Source organism: Zingiber officinale, chromosome 3A, assembly GCF_018446385.1.
Source record: "Zingiber officinale cultivar Zhangliang chromosome 3A, Zo_v1.1, whole genome shotgun sequence".
Taxonomy (NCBI): domain Eukaryota; kingdom Viridiplantae; phylum Streptophyta; class Magnoliopsida; order Zingiberales; family Zingiberaceae; genus Zingiber; species Zingiber officinale.
The window spans coordinates 158,088,858-158,101,531 of record NC_055990.1 but is presented as its reverse complement, the minus strand read 5'-3'; the positions used below and the strand labels follow the sequence as shown (position 1 = coordinate 158,101,531).

The window sequence follows — 12,674 nt, the reverse complement described above, 5'->3', positions numbered from 1 at the left end:
AACCAAACGAAGAAAGGGGCATCTCAAGATAATGCCTACGGCAAACTGAGGAAGAACATATACTTGAACAAAAGCATTAGCATAATCTTTTAATCTCAGGCATCAGTCAATTCTTTGTTCCCAAATGAGTTCGGTGTATATTCATTTTTTTTACAAGCGTTTTTTTCTTTAAACAACAGAGACTAGCTCACATTAAACAAGAACTGCAAGAAATAAAATAGTACACACTGAAAAACAATGCCCCAAATGTATTCTGCAAGTCATCTGATACGAATTTGCACTTCCTCCCCATGAGTACCACCAAGACGAGACCTTGGGATTTGCTTCAATCTGTTCCAGAATTACTACACTCTACTAATATCTATTTTGCTTTTATGAATCTGGAATGCAGGGGTAATCCAGCTGCCACAGCTGCACTGGATGCCTGACCAGTTGAAGTATCCTAGACGTGAAACACAATGGATGCACGAGAGTTTTCCTTCCATTGCACCCTCTTCGACTGTAGATTGTGAGGGAATTGAGCGTTAGAAATTGAAACCGCAGAGTTGTTGGAAGTCGAAGACAACAGATATTGGAACACTAAAACAATATTGTTGGAGTATTATAGATTGCCTAAAAGTAGCTATCAGATAGCTTATTAACATTTTTGATGAAGCAGGAGATTCTAAGAATCATTTCAGGAGAAGTTTACCTGAAGTCATCCACTTCAAGGGTTCAACAAACAAAGACGAACAGTCTTGGTCCTGAAATCTATTTGTTCGATTATTGTTTTTCCTCTTTTGCCAATCAAAGCATGTTTCACCCTCACCAGGTACATGACTAACAACATTCTCTTGCAATGCAACAACTCTCCTGCATTTTTTGCACCGGTAAGCTGTATGTTGATCTCCTTTGATACCCTCAGAGGGGATGGAATCTGCAGGTAAACCAGGATCTGCGCCAAATACTGAACTATCTAATTTCTCCCCTTGTTTATAAGAATGACCTGAAGGCAACATTCATAGAAGAAAGGGTGAAAACCTAAAGCTGATAGATACTTGGATGACAAACGGATGTGTGCATACCAATTGAAAGATGAATGCAGTAAAAGTAAGCAAAAAAGCAATTCCAATACAAAGATGATAGCAGTAAAATTTGAACTACTTGTGTGCATACCTAGGAATGTCAATGTGTTAGTATTGGTTTTAATCAAAACTATCACCACCATGCTCAGTAAAAACGAACCCTCTTGGATTCAGGTTCAAAGAAACATTGGTAATTTGGTACTATCAGCTTTCCTTTGTCGTGCTGTAATATAAGTTTCAGTATCGTTGTTTAATGACATTCCAATAAATATTGACTGTGAACTAATAAAAATTTGATTAATCATAATACATACTCCTCTTCTGAACAAATAGCTCTGGGAACAATTAGCTCTTCATTTCCATTTCTATCTCATCAGATTTCCTTTTAGTTAAATTGGTCTGGTAAAATGTTTATGTCTCCATTTGTAATTAATACAAAATTCTTTATTTGTACGTTCATTTTCTCCGTGTATGTTGAAAAGGTCGAGACATAGCATATGCATCAGCAATTTTCTCATAACCTAAAACAAATTAGTTTTGATCAATTCCTGAGTGAAATGAAATATGCAAAGACAGCCATACTGCAACTGGTATTAAAAGAGAAAAAACACTAGCTATTTATTTTGCATTGCCTAGTAAGCTCATCCCAAATCTTCCCTGCTAGTTATTTATTTTGCATTACCTGGAAAGCTTGTCCCACAACATCCCCAAGAATCATTGAAAGAGTAGGCAATGAAATCTTCCGAGCAACTCTCTAGTTAATATTTAGCATTTTGTTTTTCAGACTGCTGGTCTCTACAGCTGTCTATAAAGCATGCAAGCCTCAATTGTGTAAGATGGTGATGCATGCACCAACCAAACTAGGCCTCACATGGTAGGCAAAAGATCATATATATTTATGTGTGTGTGTTCCCACCCCATGTAATCTTTGAGAATCTCTAAAAACCAACTATACATTGGAATTTCATTTTGGAATCATAAAATTTTACTTTGAACATGATATCACAATTATCATGCTCCGTACTGTAATTCAACAGCCATAATAGGTGTTTCATTAGAAATACAATTTCGACATGATAAAAAGGCAAAGTATTGGTCCTTGTGCACTAAGTTGTTCCAAGTCTCCAATGTGTGAGAAAAGAATGATAGAAGCAATTATTAAAGCATGTAGCAGCTGCCAACTCCCAGATTCACAGATGGAATTTTTAATACAATAAATAAAAATTATTTCCTGAGGAAACAAGTTTGCAGGGACAATTTCCCCAAAGTGGATGAGAGCAATCTAATTCGTATAGCTAAAATTAATGAATACAAAAAACAAACTGAAAGTAAAAAGCACCTGCATCTCTAATCAAGTTAAATGAAAATTGATTCAGAAGAGCAATGGTGGATACAGATTATTACTGTAGTCAATCAATATAACATGCAAGGAAGCACTATTTGAGATCTTCATTACCCACCTAATACTTTTAAGCGGAAGCGCTTATAAATGGGGCTTTCGGTATCAACTTTGAACCCCATTTCTTCAAATAAACTTAACTGCAAAGAGTTGCATGGGATTTAGTCAAAGGCTTTTCTAACACCAGAGACAGGCTAGCATCCAAAGTTAATCTAACCTGATCCAGAAAACCATCATTTGGGCTAACAACGTCACAAACTTCACGCAAGGATTCAAGTGCATCTGTAACACGACATGCATCATATTAGCAAAGATGCATGAGAATAAAGGTCATAAGATGTCACCTCCAGAGCATGTGTGAATGGTTGCTGGCATGGAAAAAGTATACATCTAATGATAAAACAAACAAAGAACAAAAAGTCATCCAAAGTTGCAGACCTTCCAATGATTTCTGTTCTGTTTTCATTAAATATGCAGTTATTACAGCAGCACTGCAAAAACAAAAACAACAAATTGGCACTTAATCCATCGGAAGCCCTGCCATAAGTAAAATTATATTTGACAATCATTATTTCAACAAATAATAAGAAATGACACTCTAGAATGGATAGTTCACCAACAATAAGATTTAGAATGCTAAAAATTGTTTCTGTGGCTCAGGAAGCAAGTTGCTTGATAAGGGTTTTTAATTTTATGTTTAAACCTAATGTTAGATGTTATACAGAATCAGAATACAGTATTCACTATGTTAGGGAATGTGATATTAAATGGTAACCTAGATGCTCACTTTTTTAGCTTGAAAATTTGATGTAATTGACCTCTTCCTCATCACAAAGCTGCCTCTTAACTCTTAAACTTGTATGAAGGTTTGTCAGTGTTTGACATGGATGTGTGTTCTCTTTGGTGAATTTATTAGAACATCTAAAGGCTTCAAATGTCATTAACTGTTAGAATGTTTAAGACAACATGAGTTGTATACATGAACATTTATGCTCAAAAGTGGTGAATTCAGATGAACCTAAAAGGATCCTAAATATCCCTTGAATTTCTACTGTGATTTGTTTTGCTTATACTGCTGCTATCTTCTCCTTTGTAGTAACTAGTTTTCACTATATGATGAGTAATTATTTCAGACTGGATTGTGCCATTCTTTTAAAACAAGGAGTCAATTAATACATCTTAACAGGAACAGTATCATTTTCCAAGCATCAGGAATTTCACATGATATGCAAGATGACGAAATGGCATGTTTTGCAACATTGTAGAAGTTGATCCATGCACAGGCAGCAATAACTAACAAGAATAAACAAAGAGGATAATTGAATTTAACTATACAGATTACAGCAGCCAATTGTTTTTCTGCAATTCTATTTTTTCAATGGACACTCGTTGCTCTACCATTGCGAAGTTACAATAGTATAATCTCGCTTTATTTTCTTCCTTTGCTTGCCAGAGTTATGGTCCCCATAACAATTGACCACTATTCATTTGCATCCATTGAACAGAAAATTCAAGGCCTTTAACAATAGTAATCTTGAACACTGACATCATTGTTCTAAAGAGTCATTGCAAGAGAAAAAAAATGACAAAAAGATTCAACCTTTGTTTCTTCTTTTCATCAATTTTTAGAGTTCTAATTTTGAACAAGAACATATCTTTTACAGAACAGAACATATTTATTCTATTGTATCGTTCCACCTTAATCCCATCAAACAGTACACAATTTATTGATTCAACACAACTGGTAAACAAGACATACAATGAAAAAAATGTATGTTAATACAAATCTAAAAGAGAAAAAATGGAGAGATCTAAAGTCCAATAGTGTATTCCTATCAAAATGGATAGCACATGTTCTTTGAAAAACTTAGGCAGACGAGCAATCCCAGAAGGAAAGGCATACCTTCGCGAAACGCCAGCGAAGCAATGCACCAAAACCGACCCCTCCTTCCTCCCCTGGTCGATAAAATCCAAGCACACGTCTAGGTAGTCCAACAGGTCCTCGTCCTCCGTATCCCTCAACGGCACCCCCATCCTCACCAGCTTCAGCTCCGGCCCGGCATGCTCGAGCGAATACAGGAGCTTCCCCGGCGTCAGAGACTTCCTCCAGGATCCATCAGCGCCGGCGTACACCTCCTTAATATTCTGAGTGGGGATTGAGATGTCGGGTCGCCAGCCGGAGAAGAAGGAGATGGAGGCGGAGCTGAGGAGCGAGAGCACGTGAGTGACCTCGGCGCTCCCCTTCTGGAGCACTTCGGCGGCGGCCTTGATGTCGCCGAACAAGAGGCGGTTGCGGACCACGTAAGGCATCGTCGGCGATCCTGCTCCCCCTCCTCGCTTGAGGTCGTATTCTTCCTTTTGCTCGTCCAAAACCCTCACCTTTCGATCGAGAGACAAAAAATAAAAAATAAAGGCTGTCGCAGAGGAACGAGCTAGCTAATTAGATTCCATTTTACTATTATTAATTTTTTTTTTCATTTAACTTTTCCATACTTTTATAAAAAGAGTTTTTTTAGTTGTCAAAAAGAATATTCTTTTTTATTTATTATCAAAATTATTTCTCATTCTCCGGAATATTTTTTATTTTGAGATGATAACTAATATAATATAAATATTTTAATTTTAATCGACACAATATCATATTATAACAGTTCCGAGTTATAATTTGATTGTCAACATTAGTCAATAGTAAATATTATGATTTTTATCCGGGAGAGTCAACTTTTGTTGTCAATGGTGGAATCCTTAGTATTATGGGATTACATTGATGGAGATAGAGGATATCGTCCTTTGTTCCGTGTAAAAATCATCCCTCATGCTTGAACTCCTAGATCCGCCACTGTTTTTATCTATTAAAAAATGATTAATCAGATTGGGTAAATCGGGAAGCGCTTGCAGCGGATAGCTCAGAAGTTCAGCATCCTTTAGTTGTGTGCTCAATTTGAAGAAAAAATTTCTACAAATTCATCGTAGCTGGGACTTAAATCGTGAGTGTCTAAATGATAATCTGAATATCCTATCGTTGCACCATAATTCAGGAGCGATTTTTATCTATTACATGATGGCAAAGATGAATATGTTCATCCCAACACTCCCATCAATCCGTGAGATTTTTATCTATTACATTGTGGCAAAAAGGCGAATACGTTCGCCCCTAGCGCCCCTGCCAACCCGTCCCAGGGCCAACACGGAGGAGATAAATCACGGGCGACTACTAGTCTTTGGAATAGTGACTAGCACATAAGGGAGGTATTTACCTCGGCTTTGTCGAGCTTCGAACCCCAAATCTTATTATGGCAACACCTCATGCGCTAGCCACTAAACCCATCCAAGGGGACGATTTTTATCTATTACAGGTCCTACGTTGTGTTGACCAATGTGATTCTTTGGATTATTGAGAATTTTCCTAATTAATCAATAAGTGATTTAGAGTTCAAGACTCTGTTACGGTGTATTATTCAGAATTTTTCTTGTTAATCAATCAAGAATCTAAAGTTTGAGATTCAGTTGCGACATATTATTGAAAATTTTTCTCATTAATCAATTAGAAATCTAGAGTTCCTTTTAGTCACACATGCGAGAAGAGAAGCTTCTATATAAATATCTTAGATCGACGATGATAAAAATCATATTTTTTCGACTTTTTAACTAAAATTAAGTATGATATTAAATTAATTATTTATAAGGGGGAGTCTATTACAGTAGCTTGCTATAAGGATTCTCGAGGATCATCTTAGCATTACATTACTGTATAGATTTGGCGCACCCTTATCCAATTTAAGTGTCACCTTAGCTTGCTATGGAGATTAAACGTAGTATTTGTTTTTATCTCTGATATAAAGAATTAAATTAATTTTTTATGAAGGAGAGTTCGTTATGCACATGCATTCATATATTATTTTACCCATATAATAAGGGCGGTGCAATGTATAGTTTTGGTGGAACAATTATCTGTTGCCTTACCTCAATTTTTGTAAATACCGATAAAAACGTATAAAATTATAAAAATATTAGAGTCTTACTCTAGAAAAAATAAAAATAAGGATAATACTAAAAAAAAATTAAAATTATTTTTTATATATCAATTCTTCTTCTTTCGTACCTTTCTTTACATTGTCCCAGTTGATATAAAAAGTCTAGCTCATATAATACACGTGAATCATGATTCATATATATATATATATATATATATATATATATATATATATATATATATATATATATATATATATTTTTTTTCACTTTCTAAACCTCTACCTTTAATTTTAAATCATAAGTTCTAAATTTTAAATTCTAAATTTTAAATAACAAAATTACATTAAATGTGCACGGATGCCCAACACGGTTAGCATATCCAAGTCAAGTAAATGCCAAACAATTTTATTGATCTATTAAATACAAATTAATGATGTAACTCCTAGAAATCAATGTCTTAAAACTGAATTGGCTTGTCTATCACGATCGAATCAATACTTTAACTAGTCCAATCGTTTGATTAAAAAATCGACGACAATATAATAATTTATATTTCTTATATATATATATATATATATATATATCAAAGTATTATTTTTCTAAATATATGATATTTTTATATGAGTAAAATTAAAATGGTGTAAGACACTTTTCATTTATTATCAGAAATAAATTATATAGGTTGTAATAATTATGATTCATAACTTTTATAATATAATATGATCGTATCAGTTGACAATTCATCCCAAATATATTAGTAATAATATCTTTGTACGAATCAATTAATCCTAAACCTATTAACAGTAATCATCTTTTTATAAAAAAAAAAAAAAAAATCTAATTCTTTTATTAAATTAATAAAAAAAATTATCTAAAATGATCCTACTTAATACACTTAGAGTATACCAGTATAATTTATTAATCAAGATAAAACTAATACTTAATTATACCATAATTATTTCGTTGATTTATTCTTTTTCATCATAGTCGTGTGCGACTGTTTATAATTTATAAAGAACTGACAATATAATCTTCTGTGTGTGACATCATGTTGTTTACTATATAAATTAATTAAACAATTACATTTAATAAATAAATATAGATATTGACCAATATGATTCTTTTATTTCAAAAATAAATATTTACAAAATCTAGACGATCCTACTCCCCCTCCTCGCTTAAGGTCCAATTCTTCCTTTTGCTCGTCCAAAACCCTCACCTTTCGATCGAGCTAGCTAATAAAGGCTGTCGCAGAGGAACGAGCTAGCTAATTAGATTCCATTTTACTATTATTAATTTTTTTTCATTTAACTTTTCCATACTTTTATAAAAAGAGTTTTTTTTAGTTGTCAAAAAGAATATTCTTTTTTATTTATTATCAAAATTATTTCTCATTTCATCCAGAATATTTTTTATTTTGAGATGATAGCTAATATAATATAAATATTTTAATTTTAATTGACACAATATCATATTATAATAGTTCCGAGTTATAATTTGATTGTCAACATTAGTCCATAGTAAATATTATCATTTTTATCTGGGAGAGTCACCTCTTTTGTCTATGGTGGAATCTTTAGTATTATGAGATTCTATCGATGGAGATAAAGGATATCGTCCTTTGTTCCGTGTAAAAATTATCCCTCATGCTTGAATTTCTGGATTCGCCATTGTTTATATCTATTAAAAAAATGATTAATCAGGTTAGGTAAATCGGGAATCGCTCGTAACGGATAGCCCAAGAGTTTAGCGTCCTTTAGTTGCGTACTCAATTTGAAGAAATTTTTTTTACAAATTCATTATAGCTGGGACTCGAATCGTGAGTGTCTAAATGATAATCTGAATATCCTACCGCTGCACCATAATTCAGGAGCGATTTTTATCTATTACATGATGACAAAAATGAATATGTTCATCCCAACACTCCCACCAATCCGTGAGATTTTTATCTATTACATTGAAGCAAAAAAGGCAAATACGTTCGCCTCTAGCGCCCTCGCCAATCCGTCCTAGGGTAACACGGAGGAGGTAAATCACGGGCGGCTACTAGCCTTTGGAGTAATGACTAGCACATAAGGGAGCTATTTATCTCAGCTTTGCCGAGTTTCGAACCTCAGATCTTATTATGACAACATCTTATGCGTTAGCCACTAAACTCATCCGAGGGGATATAGAGTCTTGAACTCTATATCCCTGATTGATGCGTTTAATAGATTTTAAAATTATTTTTAGTAGAAAAGAAAAAAAAAAGAATATTCACGTAAAATGATTTCAGGCTTCACCCAAATTAAAATTAATTAGTAAAAGGATAAATTTTTAATAAAATAGTAATATACTACATATTGCGTGAACACAAGTATTATTTTTTTTATTCACTTCTTTTAACATAAATCTTAAATCCTCATGTGGCGTTTTGAAGTAATAATAATAATAATAATAATAATAGATGTTTACAAGTACTCATTCAGTGTATTTATCGTGAGAGTAGATCCTTTAATCCGTAAATTATGGATCAGGGGATGATTCATTACAAGAGGATTTTTGATTTGGATGGACCCCATTTTAAATAGATGGGATCCATTCAAATCAATGGTCATCCATCTTTTGATCCGTAATTTATGGATCAGAGGATCCCTACTGACCTATCGTATGAATTTTATGATTGAAAAAATAATCAAAAACACTTTAATAAAGGGTCAAAATTATGTGGAATGATAATGTTAAAGTCTCATAATGTTAATTTTACTTTATTAAAAAGCATTTTCTCTTCAATTCGGGAAAAAAGGGTGCGCTTTCTAGTAAAATATAAAATGAGTTGCGCGCTTGAATAAAATCAAAAACGACATTGAAATAATATAAACAGCTCGATTCAATAATTCATCAGACAGCAGTGACTGATGAGCCTGAAAGCATTCTCCTTTGGACGGTACGATGATTAAGCCATAATCACATAATATTATCATTGAAACTCGACGCGTTCGATTCCAATCACACGCGACGACACGCCTTTTCCAGCCCATCGCCAAATTGGAGCAAGTCCTAACTCGGGATATACAAAACGCCACACCGCTTTTTTGTTTCGTGTCAATAATTAAGATTCCAAGCCGACACAACTCACACTAATTTCAATATCATATCGACAAATAATGTGGTTGTATATTCTCAAATGATTCTCTTTACCTGGGACTTTCTAGCAACTAGCTGATTATCTTTTGGCCCTTATCCTTATCTCAGATTTCGGTGCGTAGCTAATTTCAATGGAACCGAGCGCCCAAGAAAATTGATTGGATGGTGGTGGTTAAGAAAAAGAGGAGATAGAGCTTTTGGCATCGAGCGTGATGCGAAAGGAATGCCACTGCTGCTCCATTCGGCGATGATAACGTGACTGTCTGTCTGGTCCACAGACGAGAGTCGTTGTGTGGCTGCTGCTACTTGCCAATTTGTCCATTGTGTTATGTGACTGATTGCGAGATGATGAATGTCTTTTTGTTTCCATTTCCTACATAATCTTACTAGTTTGCAGTGTGAGCGTGACCTTAGCTTTGCACTTGGCGATTGGTATATATATATATATCTCCAAGTCGGCAATGATGGCTCTTCCGAATTTGTTTTGAGGGAGTTTTGTCGGGCGATTAGGGTAGTCCACTGGCTGATATATATATAGGCCGTCAGTCCAATTAATTTTGGATGTGGACGGATTGGTCTTACAAATCGACCAATAGGTAAATTCAGAAAGCCGTAGGTGGATCTTATCATGACACCAAAAAATCAAGAGTTCTGACACCCCATCTTCTCTATTTGAAGGCAATAACAAAGGAAACTAAGACCAACTCCAATTGATGCCCTTTTACATTATTTTAATGTAAAAAGGACACCAAGTCTTCTCCAATGGAGACCCCAAAACCTGCACCATTTTAGTGCAGGTGAACAGTACTGCATTGTTCACTTGCACTAATTTGGTACAAGTATGAATTTTTAAAATATATTATATTTTAATAAGCAAGTTATATTTAAAATATTTTTAGGTGTTATTATTCTGGTGAAAATATTTTAAAAAAATTATCTAAATTGTTTATGATTGTGTATTATTTTTAAATATTAAATATTAGTATGTTTATTAAATTATTTCTAACAAAATTACAAAAATACTAATTTTAATTTTCTTGTAACTAAAAATATAATATCATACAAATTAATAGTAATTATTATCGTAATAAAAATATTTAACAAATTAATATATATGTTGAATAATAAATTATAAGATGGAAAAATAGAATATTCTAAAGAATATTTTTTTTAGTGTAGGAAATGGTGTCCATTGATTGGAGTTGGAAAAAGTTTTGGTGCTCAAATGACACCAAATTAGTGTTGAAAGTGCACCAAAATAGGTTTTATGGTTGGAGATGGTCTAAGGGAAGACAACGTGTGCCCACTACTTGGCAACATATGCCCACTACTAGGCAACGTGTGCCCACAACCAATGCATGCCCACTAATCTCTCATAATAATTACTAGTGATCGTGCACACGCGTTGCGTGTAAACATCTCTAACGACTAAAAAAAAAATCCAATATTCAATCGACGCTCTATCTTTCCATCTGTTACCAGAATTTTCGTAGTTTGTTCAGAAACTCCTCTCGAAAGCATTACCCTTTATAATGAAATTATATTAATTAAAGTATTTTAGTATTAAAATATTAAAGTAGATTCATTAGGGTAAAGTACCTGTCTTTTGAAAATCTAAATTATTTCGGACGCTAGAGAATCCCAATAACAAACTACTATAACGGGCTTCCCTATGCAAAAAATTAATTTAATTTAATATTATACTTATCTTAGTAAAAAACAACTAAGAAAAGTATATTTTTTTAACATTGTCGGTCTAAAATATTTATAGAAGATTCTTTGATCATAGTTGTCAATTCTAAGATATAGGACTAAAGAGAATTATATTTTTTTTTATATAAAACAACCAGAGAAAAATAATGATGAGAAAAATTCATAATAATATGCCGCAGCTAAGTCTCGAACTCTAGATTACTAATTGTTTCGCTTGTGGAATTACTAATAAACCTTGGAATTATTTTTAGTGTGAATAGAAAAAAGAATATTAACGTAAATTCATTTTAGACTTCACCAGTTAGTAAAGGGGGGAGATTTTTAATAAAATAGTAAGATTGTATTTAAAATATATTCAATATTTTCAATCAATATAATTATTCATAATTATATTTTATGTGCTCAATAAAAATATAATTAATCAATCAGTGAATAAATATCAAAGATGTAAATTTATTTTAATCTTCTTTTTAGTTAGAGTCCATTTATTTTAATTAGTTATTTTCCTAGTCATGTTCTTTAGAATGAATTATTTATATTTATTAGGATACATGTTAAAGTAGCATACCTTGATTAAAATTTCAAGTTGATAATTAAATAATCAGTTAGGGTAAAATTGATATTAACTTATAATCTCAAAGATCTCACATAATGGAGAAGTGAAAATTCATTCTCCTACTACTCTCATTGTCGCTATAGCACATGTGGTATGAATCAGATGGTACAATATTTTTCTCTTTACTAATAAAGAGTATGTTTTTTCGTAAATTTAACAATGTACAAATTTTGATATAAACATTCCCAACACCTAATCCTGAATTTAACTCATGAATTCTAATCTAGCCTCCATCAAGTTCAATAAATGATGGGTACATTTACTCATGTCATTTTTAATTCATAAATGATCTCATCTTGCTATAACTATCAAAACGACCCTAACTTACATATATGTCTGTATTTAGAGCTTCATTAGTTGTCATATAAGTAATGGTTTTGCTTCTATTTATACTTAACAACTATAGATGATTGTCCATTTGAGTGAACCAATCTTAATTTGCACTATGCTCACCAAGACATTATCCAAAAGGTAACAATGACATAGAATACATCATGGTATTTCACATATCTTATTGTCTTTACAATATATTATATTCTTCAAAGTCTCAAAAACTTCACATGACTTTGAATTGACTTTTTAGTCAATGACTTAGTAAAATGATTGGCAAGCATAACACATATAGGGATATACTCAAGATTTATCTATTTCTTATCAATAATACCCCTTATAAAACTATACTCAATAACTATGTGTTTGTCGTTGCTATGATATTTAAAATTCTAAGAAAAAGTTATAGCAAATTGATTATCACAGTACACTTAACAGGACTCTCACTGTC

At 32.8% G+C, this 12,674-nt stretch overlaps 1 protein-coding gene and 1 pseudogene across 1 annotated transcript; one reads left to right on the top strand and one right to left on the bottom strand.

Annotated features, from left to right (window-relative positions):
* Nucleotides 1–63: 63 nt before the first annotated feature.
* Nucleotides 64–4,879, bottom strand: LOC122053011 (dual specificity protein phosphatase 12-like). Its single transcript, XM_042614829.1, has 6 exons — nt 4,367–4,879; nt 2,902–2,954; nt 2,681–2,745; nt 2,525–2,603; nt 692–985; nt 64–499 (listed from the first exon to the last, which is right to left on the bottom strand). The coding sequence occupies exons 1-6, from the start codon at nt 4,771–4,773 to the stop codon at nt 345–347; spliced, it is 1,053 nt and encodes a 350-aa protein (XP_042470763.1). The 5' UTR covers nt 4,774–4,879; the 3' UTR covers nt 64–344.
* A 1,212-nt stretch (nt 4,880–6,091) lies between these two features.
* On the top strand, nt 6,092–6,234 carry LOC122054283 (annotated as a pseudogene).
* The last annotated feature ends 6,440 nt before the right edge of the window (nt 6,235–12,674 follow it).